This window comes from Myotis lucifugus, unplaced genomic scaffold (assembly GCF_000147115.1).
Source record: "Myotis lucifugus unplaced genomic scaffold, Myoluc2.0 scaffold_11, whole genome shotgun sequence".
NCBI classification, from domain to species: Eukaryota; Metazoa; Chordata; class Mammalia; order Chiroptera; family Vespertilionidae; genus Myotis; species Myotis lucifugus.
In genome coordinates this window covers 10,821,903-10,834,953 of record NW_005871059.1, presented here as the reverse complement: position 1 = coordinate 10,834,953, position 13,051 = coordinate 10,821,903, and the positions used below count along the sequence as shown (strand labels likewise).

The 13,051-nt window shown below is 39.7% G+C and overlaps 1 protein-coding gene across 2 annotated transcripts in view; it reads right to left on the bottom strand.

Annotated features, from left to right (window-relative positions):
• Positions 1-13,051, bottom strand: part of NHSL1 (NHS like 1) — a 116,948-nt gene that overhangs the window by 23,994 nt on the left and 79,903 nt on the right. For both annotated transcript variants that reach the window (XM_006084418.3, XM_014451870.2), the window contains exon 3: positions 6,896-7,020. In XM_006084418.3, the coding sequence (XP_006084480.1) occupies positions 6,896-7,020 (125 nt within the window). The remainder of the gene's footprint in view (positions 1-6,895; positions 7,021-13,051) is intronic.

Here is a 13,051-nt window from a genome sequence, read left to right as displayed (position 1 = left end):
TGTACTTGTTGCTCCCACCACTTGAAATGTCCTTCCCTCAGACATCCACACAAGTATAACCTTCTTATTCTTCAGGTGCTTAGTTTAGTCAAGAGTCCCCTTCCTGTCGAGGTCTTAGCTGTTCACCCTACCTAAAAATTTAACTCCTTCCCAAGATTTTATATCCCCTTTTCTGCTTTCTAAGCTTCTCTTTAATACACACATATCACCAGTATACACATATTTTAGTTACTTATCTTGTCTCTCCCATGAGAATGTAAGTTCTGGGAGCCTTTAAATCAGAACTGTAAGAGAGTTACGTCAGAATTTTGAAATAGCTCTTTGTACAGTTTGGCTCAGTGAATAGAGCATCAAAACTATGAACTGAAGGGTCCTGGGTTCGATTCTGTTCAAGGGTACATACTGGGGTTACGGGCTCGATCTCCAGTAGGAGGCATACAGGAAGCAGCCAATCAATGATTCTCTCTCATTATTGATGTTTTTATCTCTCTCTCCCTCTCCCTTCCTCTCTGAAATCAATAAAAATAGTTTTAAAAAATAGAAATAAAAAAGGGACCACCATCTAGTAACTGATTTCTACATGGCTTTCATGGGTTACGGGCTATAAAGGAATTGGTATCTCATTTAATTTTCACAGCACCAGCCTCACTTTACAAATAAGAAAGTGGCCTAAAATAACTTTACTTCTGGAAAGTTCAAAAGTGGGCAAGTGGAATGGAAACCCTCAGTATAGGGTGAATTACTTTTTTAAACACTGAGTTTGAAGTTGCCTTGCTTTCAGAACTTAAATGCAGTTTTTAAAGCTGTTAATTGGTCAATAATGTTCACCAATAGCCCATAATCTGGTCCTGGAAGGAACGTAGAGTCACCAATAAAACTTAAGAAACCACTATTCCTCGTGTCAAATTACTTAATTCAAACAGGGAGATCACCTGCTCCCAGTGGTGGTTGTGTAGATTCTGGATGCTGGCAGACCTGCATTTCAGAGCCCACCAAGTCCTGCTGGAAACCAGGCAGCCTCCCACCAGATGGACAGTAAAGCCTGACGTACAGTCTCTTTGGCAAATGGCCAAGTTACCAAAAAGTAGGCGTAATTGTGAAACACAGATTACCCCAGACTTGTTAAAAAAAAATCTGCTATGCTTTTAAAAATTGGAAAATATAAACAGCTAAATCTAGTATTCACTTAGCAAGTATTACATAAGAATAGACATTGAACCGATGAAACAACATAGGACACTATTGAAGAGGACACCAACGTACATTCTAGTCCTTTTAGTCTTTGGTGATTTTACTCCAAAAATTATATCTCTTTTGGGTTGACTCTTGGTTTTGAAGATTCTAGATAGTTTTATAAGGTGCCAAAACCATTGTAGTCTTTCTTGGCTACATGTTGCTTCTACTCAGACCCAAGAGATCCTGACTTACAATTGTTCTCTCCTTTTCCTTCCCCCATCCCGGACCCAACCTCAACAACACAGAAGACCAGGTGTGGTGGACATGGATCCACACAAAAGCACAGTTCATGGCCCTCCCAGCAACTCCATGATCTGGCTGGGAGGTGGTTTTCATACCCACGTTATTAAGTAACTAATTGTTCCTTCTCTCTTATTCAGCATATTAGTCCCTTTATCACAAAATCTAGACCTTTAAGGACTCTAAACTTTCTTACCACGTACCCCACGTACTGAATTAAAATAGTTTGGATTTAAACTATCCCATATTAAGTGTTCTTATCCTCAAAATAATGAAAATAGGTAATTAGAGTAGACATTTTAACTGATATAGTAATTTCTTATTTTAATGATCTTTTGATTAGAGAAAATCATAGATCCAAAGTATATAGTACAACATAATGAATATTTAAGAACTCGCTACCCAACCCACGCTCACAATATCACCAGTAATTGCATCCACCTCCATGCTCCTCCCTGCTTCCCCAGAGGTAACCACTCTCCTGAACTGTGTGTTAATCATTCCCTTCCTTTTTTTTTATAAGTGTGTATAAATATGCCTAAATTAGATGTTTATATTTATTTGGACTTTTATAAAAATGGTATCATGCTCTTTGCACTGTTACTTATTTACTTGTTATTATGTTTCTAAGACACATGCATATTGTTGTAAGCCTGCAATTCACTGGTTTCACTGGGGTACACACTGCATTCTAATATCACATTTATTTATCCATTCTTTTTTTTCTTTATTAATAAGGTATTACATATGTGTCCTTATCCCCCCACTCTCCCCCCCACCCCCCGCACTCATGCCCTCACCCCCCTGGTGTCTGTGTCTATTGGTTAGGCTTATATGCATGCATACAAGTCCTCTGGTTGATCTATTCTTTTATTGACTGCCTTTGAGCGTGAAGGTGGTGCTATTAATAATTACACAGGACAGCAGTTGTAAACCAGGGTTGTCCTGAGAAAACCAGAACATGTGGTTTATAACTCTTTACAGTTGAGGAAACTGAAGCTCACGAGCAATTTAGCTAAGACCGCCCCCACGGACAGGTGGGAAAGCTGGCCCAGACCAGCACTCTCAGGCATCATGTTATGTAAGCCTCCAGCATTTGCAGTCACAGAGCAAGGCTGCTATCCTTTGTATTCTTCAAAGTCCTCCTTTGATTCAAATATCTCTTATCATGGAAGGCTAAAACAGACCCCGAGATGCCAGTTCAAAGAATAACAGGAAATAGGAAAGAAAACTTCAGTTTCTATCAATACTATTAAAGCCAACTGTTTATTGCCATAATCCAGCCTCATTTATCTGTTTGGGGGTGAATTTTACACAAGAGATTGAGTAACTCGTGACTGACATGCTTTCTGCTGAGACAATGGGGCCTCTATGAACATTTCTGTGACTCGGTGAACATATCATCAAATATAACCTCCGACAATGGCAGTTGGAGAAATGCCCTATCAACTCAGGATGTATTTTGGCATCTATAGCTGAACTTCCTTCAAATACCTGAATAACCTCTTTAGTAGTACCTGGCACACAATGACAACTGAAAGAACAGAACAGAAATGTCAAGACTAGAACAACACTAAAGTAATGATTTACTCTCTGATTTTGTGGATGAATAAAAAGTATTTTGTGGATTCCTACATCCCTTTGAGACAGCATTTTTCATGCAGCATGTTTAATATTTAGATGATGTACAGAACATACATAGTTGAAAACACTTCAAACAATTTTTTCTTGTCACACTACATCACCACTTTGAAAGATATATATGGATATCATTAGCAAAATACCTTTCTTCATACCATAAACTTGAGGTTTACTTGGCAAATGCTTTGCATTTATTATTCTAAAATAATTATCCAGAATAAATAACCAGAACAGATGTCTTCTAGGTTCTCTGTTCTAACTTATATGTTCTTAACCTTCACCTTATTAGCAACTCTCATTTTAGGATAGGGCTTCTGTCCTAAACACATAACAAATGCTTAGTATTTGTTGAATGCGAGTAATGCTTTTGTTCTAAGCACCGCTTTTGATGTCAGAGCATCTGTAGCCTAACATTTAACTCATGTGTCCCTTCTACAGACAGTCCACTGGTCTCACCTTTCATCTCCATCCCCATGCCTATCTAGGAAATACAAAGAAGGGTTTTCCCAATAGAATTTTCCCTCCAATCTGACTTCTACAGACTCTGTACTTAACAATGACCCCAACTGTTAGAGCCACTACTAAGAACATGAGTTGTAGTTAGGGGCCTTGGTCTTAACATGGAGACCATAAACTGCTGGCTGGGAGCCCTTTATAGTTACTGGATTCCCACCTGATTTCAAGTGCCAACTTGATCATGTACTAAATCCCATGCAGACTAGGGTCTATTTCTGAACTTTACATACTGTTTTTAATGTTTGGTCCTACTCGTCTGTACATTCAGAGGCCACACTGGAGTAATTCCTGACTCCATGGGTCAGCACATGGCCACTCTTCCTTCCTCACTGCTCTTCAGTTGCACAGCTTGTCCAGGTATGAACCTCAGATCAGCCTCTTCAGTCCCTCCCTCCTCCTTCCACCCCCCAAATAACTCCAAACCAAAACAAACCAACTGCTCAAGTTGTTATTGGTATTGTGTTAATGTTATAAATTAACATGGGCAGATTTGAGAGCTTTTTGATATTGAGTCCTCTAATCTCAGAGCATATGTTTTTTCATTTATTCAAATTTTATTTGTGGTCTTCTATAGTATTTGAATTTTTTCATATAGATCTTATTCTTTTTAAAAAATATGTTTTTGTTGATTTTAGAGAGGAAGGGAGAGGGAGAGCGAGGTACAAACAAGTGGAAGAGCTAAGGCTTGAAATTTGTGGATGGAGCAAGCTCCTATTCCATCTCCCTGCTCAAAAAATCCATATCAGATGTTAAATTGCCGAGAAATGATAGAATAAGGTACTTCTTATGCTTACTAGGACATGCCATGTCGTGTGTGCGTGCGCGTGTTTGTGTGTGTAATCATTATCCCTGACTTATTTCCAACAGGACAGGAGCCTTGTTTTCTAAGGGCCAATGACCTGTCCACACTCTCACACGTCTGGGAGAGGCTGCTTGGAGGGGTCCGTGGCAATGCACGTAAGAGTAGAAACTCGTTCACAGAGACTGAACTTCTCTCAGGTGTGAGCATCTGGGAACTAAACAGCTGTGTGAGAACTTAGAAACTACCCTTCCATTTCCCAGGAAGATCTTAGAATGTGGTCTTGGAATGCCGATTTGCCACCGGGGACTCTGCATACTCACTAGGCTGCACCCAGAAACCACCTGTCTCTCCGGGTCCCACTGTAAACTAAATGCTCCCCTTCCCTGAGCACCACAGAAAGGCTAAAAGTATATCTAGATTTTTAAAATCTCACAGGTAAAAAAAAAAAAATAAAGTAAAATCTCACAGGTGAAGGAGATGGACAGATGCTGATCAAAGGGTACGGGCCTTCAGTCTGCGATGAGCAAGCTCCTTGGGATCTAATGTACAGCATGGTGACTCCAGTACATAATACTGTGCTGTGTACTTGAAATTTGCTAAGAGAATAGACCTTCAGCGCTCTCATCTCTCTCTCTCTCTCTCTCTCTCTCTCTCTCTCTCTCTCTCTCTCTCACACACACACACACACACACACACACACACACACACGGTAACTATGTGAGGGGTGGATGTGTTCATTAACCTAAGTGTGATGATCATTTCATAAAGTATACTTTTGTCAAATCATCATACTAGATACAATTTTATTTGTCAATTATACTTCAATGAACCTGTAAAAAATTTTAAATCAAAACAACACCCTCATGATATAATTCATCTTCTGATTTTTTTATTTTTCTTACTTATATCAACAGAGAAAAAAAATAGGCTTTTAAAATTAAAGACCAGATCAACTTTGAAATAACTGCTTTCCTATTATAGTAAGAAACTTTCTTAGTGTATTTTATAGTTTCAAAGGATTAACCTAATATGTCTAAACACCTTTATAGAAATAGGAAAGACATCCTATATAATAAAAGCCTAATATGCTAAGTGTCTGGTTGATTGGTCAGCCGTTCAACCAATCAAAGCATAATATGCTAATGATATGCTAAGGCCGCTCAACCACTTGCTATGACTTGCACTGACCATCAGGGGCAGATAGTCGACCAGTTGCTATGATGTGCATGACCAGTAGGGGGTAGACACTCCGATCGGTAGGTTAGCTTGCTATTGGGGTCTGGTCAGACACGCCCTGGAGCCCTCCTGTGGTTCTTCTCCGGCTGGCCAACCTCCTGTATCCCTCCCCAGCCCTGATCATGCACCGGTGGGGTCCGTCGGCCTGGCCTGTGCCCTCTCGCAATCTGGGACCCCTTAGGGGATGTTGGAGAGCCGATTTTGGCCAATCCTGCAGGCCAGGCTGCGGGACCCCACTGGTGCATGAATTCGTGCACTGGGCCTCTAATTCTGTAATAAAAACCTGTTTCCAATCTTCATTAGAAAACCAAAAATTTAAGGTGGTAATTTTCTATTTTTGAACAACTGTTATCTACTTTTTTTCTCTGATGTTACTTATTTGAGAGAGGATAATAAATTCTAAATAATGTTCTCCAAACAATAAGACTTTGATGTATTGACCTAAATTCCACTGAAATTTCTTAAGTTAATTTAAAATGGTTTTTAAAGCAAACCCTGTTCATCAAACCTTATTTGTTTAGGTAATTTGTGTCAGTCAACATTCCTTAATAAAATGAAAAATAAAACTATGTAAGTTAAAAAATCTCCATACATTTTTATTCTTTCGTGTCTATTTAGTGCTGAGAGATATATTTGTCTTAAGTAGTTTGCACATATCACAGAGGATGGCGTGAGAAAAAGGAATGCAGATACGAAACAGCATCATGAAAGCGAATTGCCCAGCGCTATCATATTAAGTAGAAGCACTGCCCATGCTGGATCCACCTAAGAGCCCTGCCCACTTGTGAAACAATGGCTTTTTGCTGCTATACTTAGAGCTCTTCTTTGTCATCTCACTAGGTTCTTGGTCACATGAAAAAAGCAAAACAACAGAAATAAGATTCTTTATTTCTTTTACCCAAAAGAGAGTATTCAAAATGCACAAATATATTGATTATGCTCCTTTAATAACTTCTTTGGATCAGGAACTATTTTTTTTCCAGGCTAATTTTAGCTTTCGAGAAAACTTAAAAGATAGTATTGAGAATTCCTTGTGTACCCTTACCCAGTCTCCCTTAATGTTGATGTGCTGCAAAACCACGGCACAGTTATCAAAACTAAGTAGTTTACTTGGGATAATACTATTAAACTAAAAAGCACACACACTTTGTTCTAATTTCACCAGTTTTCCCACTTACATCCTTTTTCTGTTCTGGGACCCCATGTTGAATTTAGAAGCCTTACCTTCTGATTTGTTTCATCATCCTCATCTTGATACTCATCGCTGGGTGGACCGGAGCTGGCGAAGGTGGGTCCCTGGGAGTAGTACTGAGAGCTCCGGTAGCCATCCCGCCGCAGCTTATCACATTCTGCAGAGGGCACAGGGCAGGACAGAGAAAGGGCGTTAGGAACCAGAATGTCTTTACTCCTCTTTATTGACTGTTTCTGGTAACACTTTCCTAGGCATAATAAGACTTCAAAACAATAATAATATTAAAAATGACTAAGAATTAGTACAGCAACTACTACACACTCCATGCCATGCTCCTATACTTTACAGGGACCACCCTCAGACCTCACAGCAACCCTCCGCGTCAATTTTTGACGCACAACAACTGCTTATGTAATTCCACATACAAACCCACAAGCAATCCTCGTGCTAGGCTTGTTTCCTAGACTCGTCAGCTGGAAGTGGCATGAGAAATCACTGGTGATAACGCTCTCATTTGTAGTTCTCAATTTAACTTTGGTGCCAAACAGCCTATAGTCATTGTGCCGAATTTAATATGAAGCTGGTGGCAGTCTGAGATGCCTGCCAGTCCACAGAGGAATGCCTGGCACCACCGAGTGGATCACAGGGGGACTGAGGCCACTGGCTGCTTAGAGACTGGGCATTGTCCTCAAGGAGGACCCATTGCGCTAATTACTGTCATCAGTGGGGGGAATGCAGCAGAGTTCCAAAGGCTTTTTAAAACTCCAGGAGCTGCTAGGTGGGCGTGGCTCAGTGGCTGAGTGTCACTTATGGGCCAGGAGGTCACGGTTTGATTCCTGGTCAGGGCACATGCCAGGGTTGCAGGCTCAATCCTTCGGAGGGGGCGTATAGGAGCCAGCCGATCAATGGTTCTCATCATTAATGTTTCTATCTCTCTTCTTCTCCCTTCCTCTTTGAAATCAACAAAAATATATTTTAAAAATAATAATAAAGCCCCAGGAGCTTTCCCACTACCCAGATGCCACCTTAGAGGAGCATTTGTCTTGCAAAAGTATTTGCCACGGGTTCCTTTAAATATCCAGCTTGCTAAAGGAGTGCCAAATGTGTTTGCTTTTGGAAAGTTTCCTCTTTGCACAGCTTTACAAAACCATGTACGTAAAAGCACAGAACCAAAGTAGGCCACCTTCAGAATTCCTTTCAAACACTGGGATCTATGATTCTTCTTCAAAGAGGAGACAGTAGTTGTGTTCGTACATGGATAAAAATTCTCCAACCAGGGAATAAAAAGACCTCACTCTCCTTAGCTACCACACAGTGGGAGTGGAAAGTTTCCAATCCTGGGCTACAAATCAGAGTTTTAAAAAGCCCACTGAAATAGCCATGAGGATCTTTAGAATGCCAAGCTAGCCCTCGCCAGGTGGCTCATTTAGTTGGAGCATTGTCCCACACACCAAAAGGTTGTGGGTTCAATTCCCGGTCAGGGCACATACCTAGGTTGGGAGTTCCACCCCTGGTCGGGGTGCCTATAATCAATTGATATCTCTCTCCCCCTTCCTTTCTCTCTCTAAAGTCAATAAACACATCCCTTGATGAGAATTTAAAAACAAAACAAAACACAAATAGAATGCCAAGCTAATTTAAAAGTGCATATATAATCAAAAGATAGCAAAATATTATTACTTAAGTCACTTATGGGATAAATGATTTGTGAGCTGAGCTAGCAATCATTCTTACTATTGTGTAAAATGGAAATTTAAAAAAAATTTCTGCAACTTCCAGTACATACCTTATTTTTTAATAAGTATTTAAGTCATGCTAACCTAACTCTTTTCAATGGGAGATATTTTCACATTTTCTCCAATATTCGACAATTTTTCTAAAAAAATAAATAGTACAACCAGAAACTATACTAGAGATACTGTTACATAGAGCATAATTAGTAGTTTTCAAATGTTATTCTATGCAATTTGGGGATTCTGTAATTTTTTTTGTTAACTACCGTAAAGCTAGATTTAAAAAACAACACTCAAGCTCACCAGTTTTACATTTCATTAACCTGTGCTACTACATTAACTTTCTGTGGTCCTACAAAACTGGAGTTTCCTAAGGATTAAGAGTGCACCTTGTAAAACACACCCATAAAAACTGTTACCACTTGCAGCCACTTACCATGTAATTCAAATACTTGCCACACGAAACAAAATACAAAGTGAAGGCCAAGGCCCCTTTAAATGAAGTCTTTTTGTTGTTCAAAAGAGTAGTTTCCCCCTCACCAATGGACCCAATAGTAAGTACGTTTGAAATGATAAAATTTAATGTTTTAGGAATCTGCATTGCATTCTGAATGCCACGTCAGGTAATGTTTGAAGAAGATTCCCTTCCAAGGAAACAAGGATTCCTGAACTAGATCATCTCTATAGTTGATATTAGTTACGATATTCTCGAGAAGAATATTAAAATGACAAAAATGACCTCATACATGTTACATCTTAAAAGACCCAAATACTGGAAAATTATTATTCCTATGCTAAAAGCATAAAAATTTTGCAATTATTAGTACTCCTAATAATAAACGGTGTGACACTGTTTGACCCTAGTTTAAGAGACAATGCCTCCTTTTATCTCAATGAAGTTTATGTCAGAGAAATGTTTAAATAGTAATATAACAAATGGGATATCAAATGAAAGTTGATGTTGGGTCGAAGATTAAACTAGGCAGTGTAAATATATGGCAGATCACCAATATTCTGAATCTTACAAATTTCCTGAAATCTAATAAACTCCTCAGTATCCATTGTCATTTATCTTATTCCAACTCTAGGGGAAATGTAGGAAAATTTCCCTTGTCAAGTTGCAACAGCTCTCAGTTTCTAAAACCGTGGCTTTGATCGTTAAAAATGGAGTTTATTGTCTGTAGAGTGAGATATAAGTGCAAGCCATCATGAATAAACAAAGACTTTTCACACACTCAACAGAGTAACTGCAAGGCAAAGCAGAATTTAAAGCCGGGTTATGCCTGCAACTCCAGGCTAGAAACAAGATACTAAATGTAATAGAAGAACTGTCTTTAACGCACGCTCCTCTTGCAACAGAAATTAAGAGTAAAACCGTTATTGTTCTCTCGGTGCTGCCTGGATAAAGGTGTCACTGTTCCCTGTGTCCTCTGGTTTCCCAACCACCAATTTCCTCCTCCTTCCTTACCTGTCACATTATTTTCTTTAGTGCAAGAACAATGAACAAACATTTCTTGGTGGACCAACGTTTGCAATATAGAAGGACAAAAATAATGTCACAGAATGAGATGGTTATCCAACCATCCCGGGAATTTAATACTGCTCTGGCTTCCACACTTTCATGCAGCAAAGCTGTTCTCCGGGCTTTTCGTTTTAATATTTTAGACATGGTAAGAGAGTCTCCTGCAAGAATGTCTCTACTGGAAACTCTCGGTGAACTTCCACTTTGCATGTTATGTTCTTTAATTTGTTGAATCAGCCACAGTGAACTAACACAGTGGTTCTCAACCTTCCTAATGCCGTGACCCTTTAATACAGTTCCTCATGTTGTGGTGACCCCCAATTTCATTGTTACAAATTGAACATAATTAAAGCATAGTGATTAATTAAAGCATAGTGATTAATCACAAAAACAATATGTAATTATATATGTGTTTTCCGATGGTCTTAGGCGACCCCTGTGAAAGGGTCGTTCGACTCCCAAAGGGGTCGTGACCCACAGGTTGAGAACCGCTGAACTAGAATATGCAGCAGATACAGAGTTCCAAAATCTCAGGGGCTTAACACAACCAGAGTCTCTTTGCTGCACATTCTGCTCATCTCCTCATCCAGGCTGAGCTGGCAGGGGCTTTGCTCACCACAGTCGCTCAGGGACCTGGGGCCAGGCAGAGGGAGGCTCCTCCCGCCCCTACCCCCCCCACACACCCACTTGTGCTGGGACAATCTGCATTTCACACCTGCTATAGGAACCTCTGCCGGAAGGACCCAGGGGTTACTTCCGCTACTATTCCTTTAGACCAGTGGTTCCCAAACTTATTTGGCCTACCGCCCCCTCTCCAGAAAAAATATTACTCAGTGCCCCCTGGAAATTAATTTTTTTAAAATTTTAATAGCAATTAAACAAAAATATATATGTATTAATGTTTCTACCGTTTTCATAAAATATAGTAAAGAAAGGTGTAAATTAGAAACATTGAAGTTTGAAATTATGAAACTATTTATTGAACTCAGAATAGAAAGGTAATACAAAAAAGTTAAAACAAATGCACCTGTGGCCATCACCGCCCCCCCCTGGATCGCTGCAGCGCCCATCAGGGGGCGGTAGCACCCACTTTGGGAATCACTGCTTTAGACAAAACAAGCCACATGGCCATACCTACCTTCACAGGGGACAAGAAAGAGCAATCCTACCTCATAAGCAAGGGAGAAAATGAGAATATCCAAACACAACTCTAATAACTCTTCCAAGCAGAGGAATAACACTGAATCTGAGATCTTCCAGATCCCCGTTACCATTCCCCCAACAGTTACTTAATGTTTTATTTCCAATCCCTGAATGAGGCTGAGAGGCTTTGGATGTAAAATATCCAACAGTAGTGACAAGCTACTGGGTTTCAGGAGGCTGACCATGGGGGACACTGCATGACAGACCTGGCACCACCTACACCTGAGACCTCGGGGATATTTTTGCCTCCTGGAAACTCAGGTTCCACCTCTGTAAGCCTGGACGTCACTCCTCCTGGGAAGCTGCCGTGAGAATCAATCAGAAGCTGCCGTGAGAATCAATCAGCAGCACGACCCAGGGCGCTGCTCTCCGAGGGGAGACTAGGTGAGGGTAAGGCGGAACTTGGCACAGACCGCTGGCTCTCCGTGGCAGATGCTCAAACACAGCCATCGCTGGCAGAATATACCATGGAAACCATAACTACCTCCAACTCTCCCACTTTTAAAAGCCAGTAAGCAAGCCTATAACAAGATTTGCTTGGCTGCACAATTCTTTAAGTTTCTACCATTTTACAAAGGTGTTGTTTCCATCGTTATCAAAATATCATGAGGCTGTACTTTTTCCTAAGGATGTGCAATACCTACATCATACTGGGATTCTCTTACTGTCAATAGCCTGGATACTTAGTTCTAACTGCTCTCAATCCAAAATAGAGCTAAAATATGTTAACTGATCTCACTGCAGGATTTACAGTCATGACTTAATTGGTTTTACATAACCTGAAGCCTCCTACTTACAGACATTTTATATAGGAAGGGTATCAGCCAGGTGGGTGGTGAATGTATTTAATATAGCGTAACGACTAAAGCAAGGGCAGTATAGAGGTTCCTTGATCTGAAAGTATGTGTTAGGAGTTGAACTGTGTCCCCCAAAAAGAGATGTTGAAGTCCTAACCCCCGGTATCTGTATATGTGACCTCGTTTGGAAAAGGGTCTTCCCAGTCACAGTTTCTTTCCATGATGCTCTAAGCTTCCTGCCACAGGAAACAGATATATTTGTCTTATGAATTATGCAACCCAGGTTGTCAAATTTCTGGTAGATCCAGATTTCCAAGCTCCTATCCCATTACTTATCCCTCAGATTATCAAGAACAGTTAAAAAACAGTTCTATTATATGTCTTTATCCATGACCAGAGGACTAAGAGCACAAGTCCTACAATGTTTAGAAGAAAGGCAATTTTAGTTCACCGCTGTATTGGCTATGACACAGCTAAAGGATCTAGTTTAAGCCTTCAAGTAAGCACATAGGAAAAATTTACTTCACTCAAATATTATGCTTTATAAATATTAGATAACTTATTTTCTTAATAAAAATCAAACCAAACTGCGTTTGAAAATAGAAGAGATTTACCTTCTAGTTCATGAACTTACTGGGTGTGGCAATACTGGAAGAGAAAAAGAAACCATACTGATACTGTAGTTAAGATTCTGCTTTGCTAGTCAAGCATATTGAATTTTCCAAAATTATATCAGTATTTTTCCTAAATTATTCAAAACAGTTGAACATACTTAAATTGTCTTTAAGAATCAACAAATTATAACATAATTATAAATGGTCCAATGTTTAAATTATTCAGTAATTTGTAGCATATTGAGTGCATTGAAAAGCTATGTGAAAGCTTAAAGCACCATAGATTTACTATAGATCTTTTCAATGGATATTTTCCTAG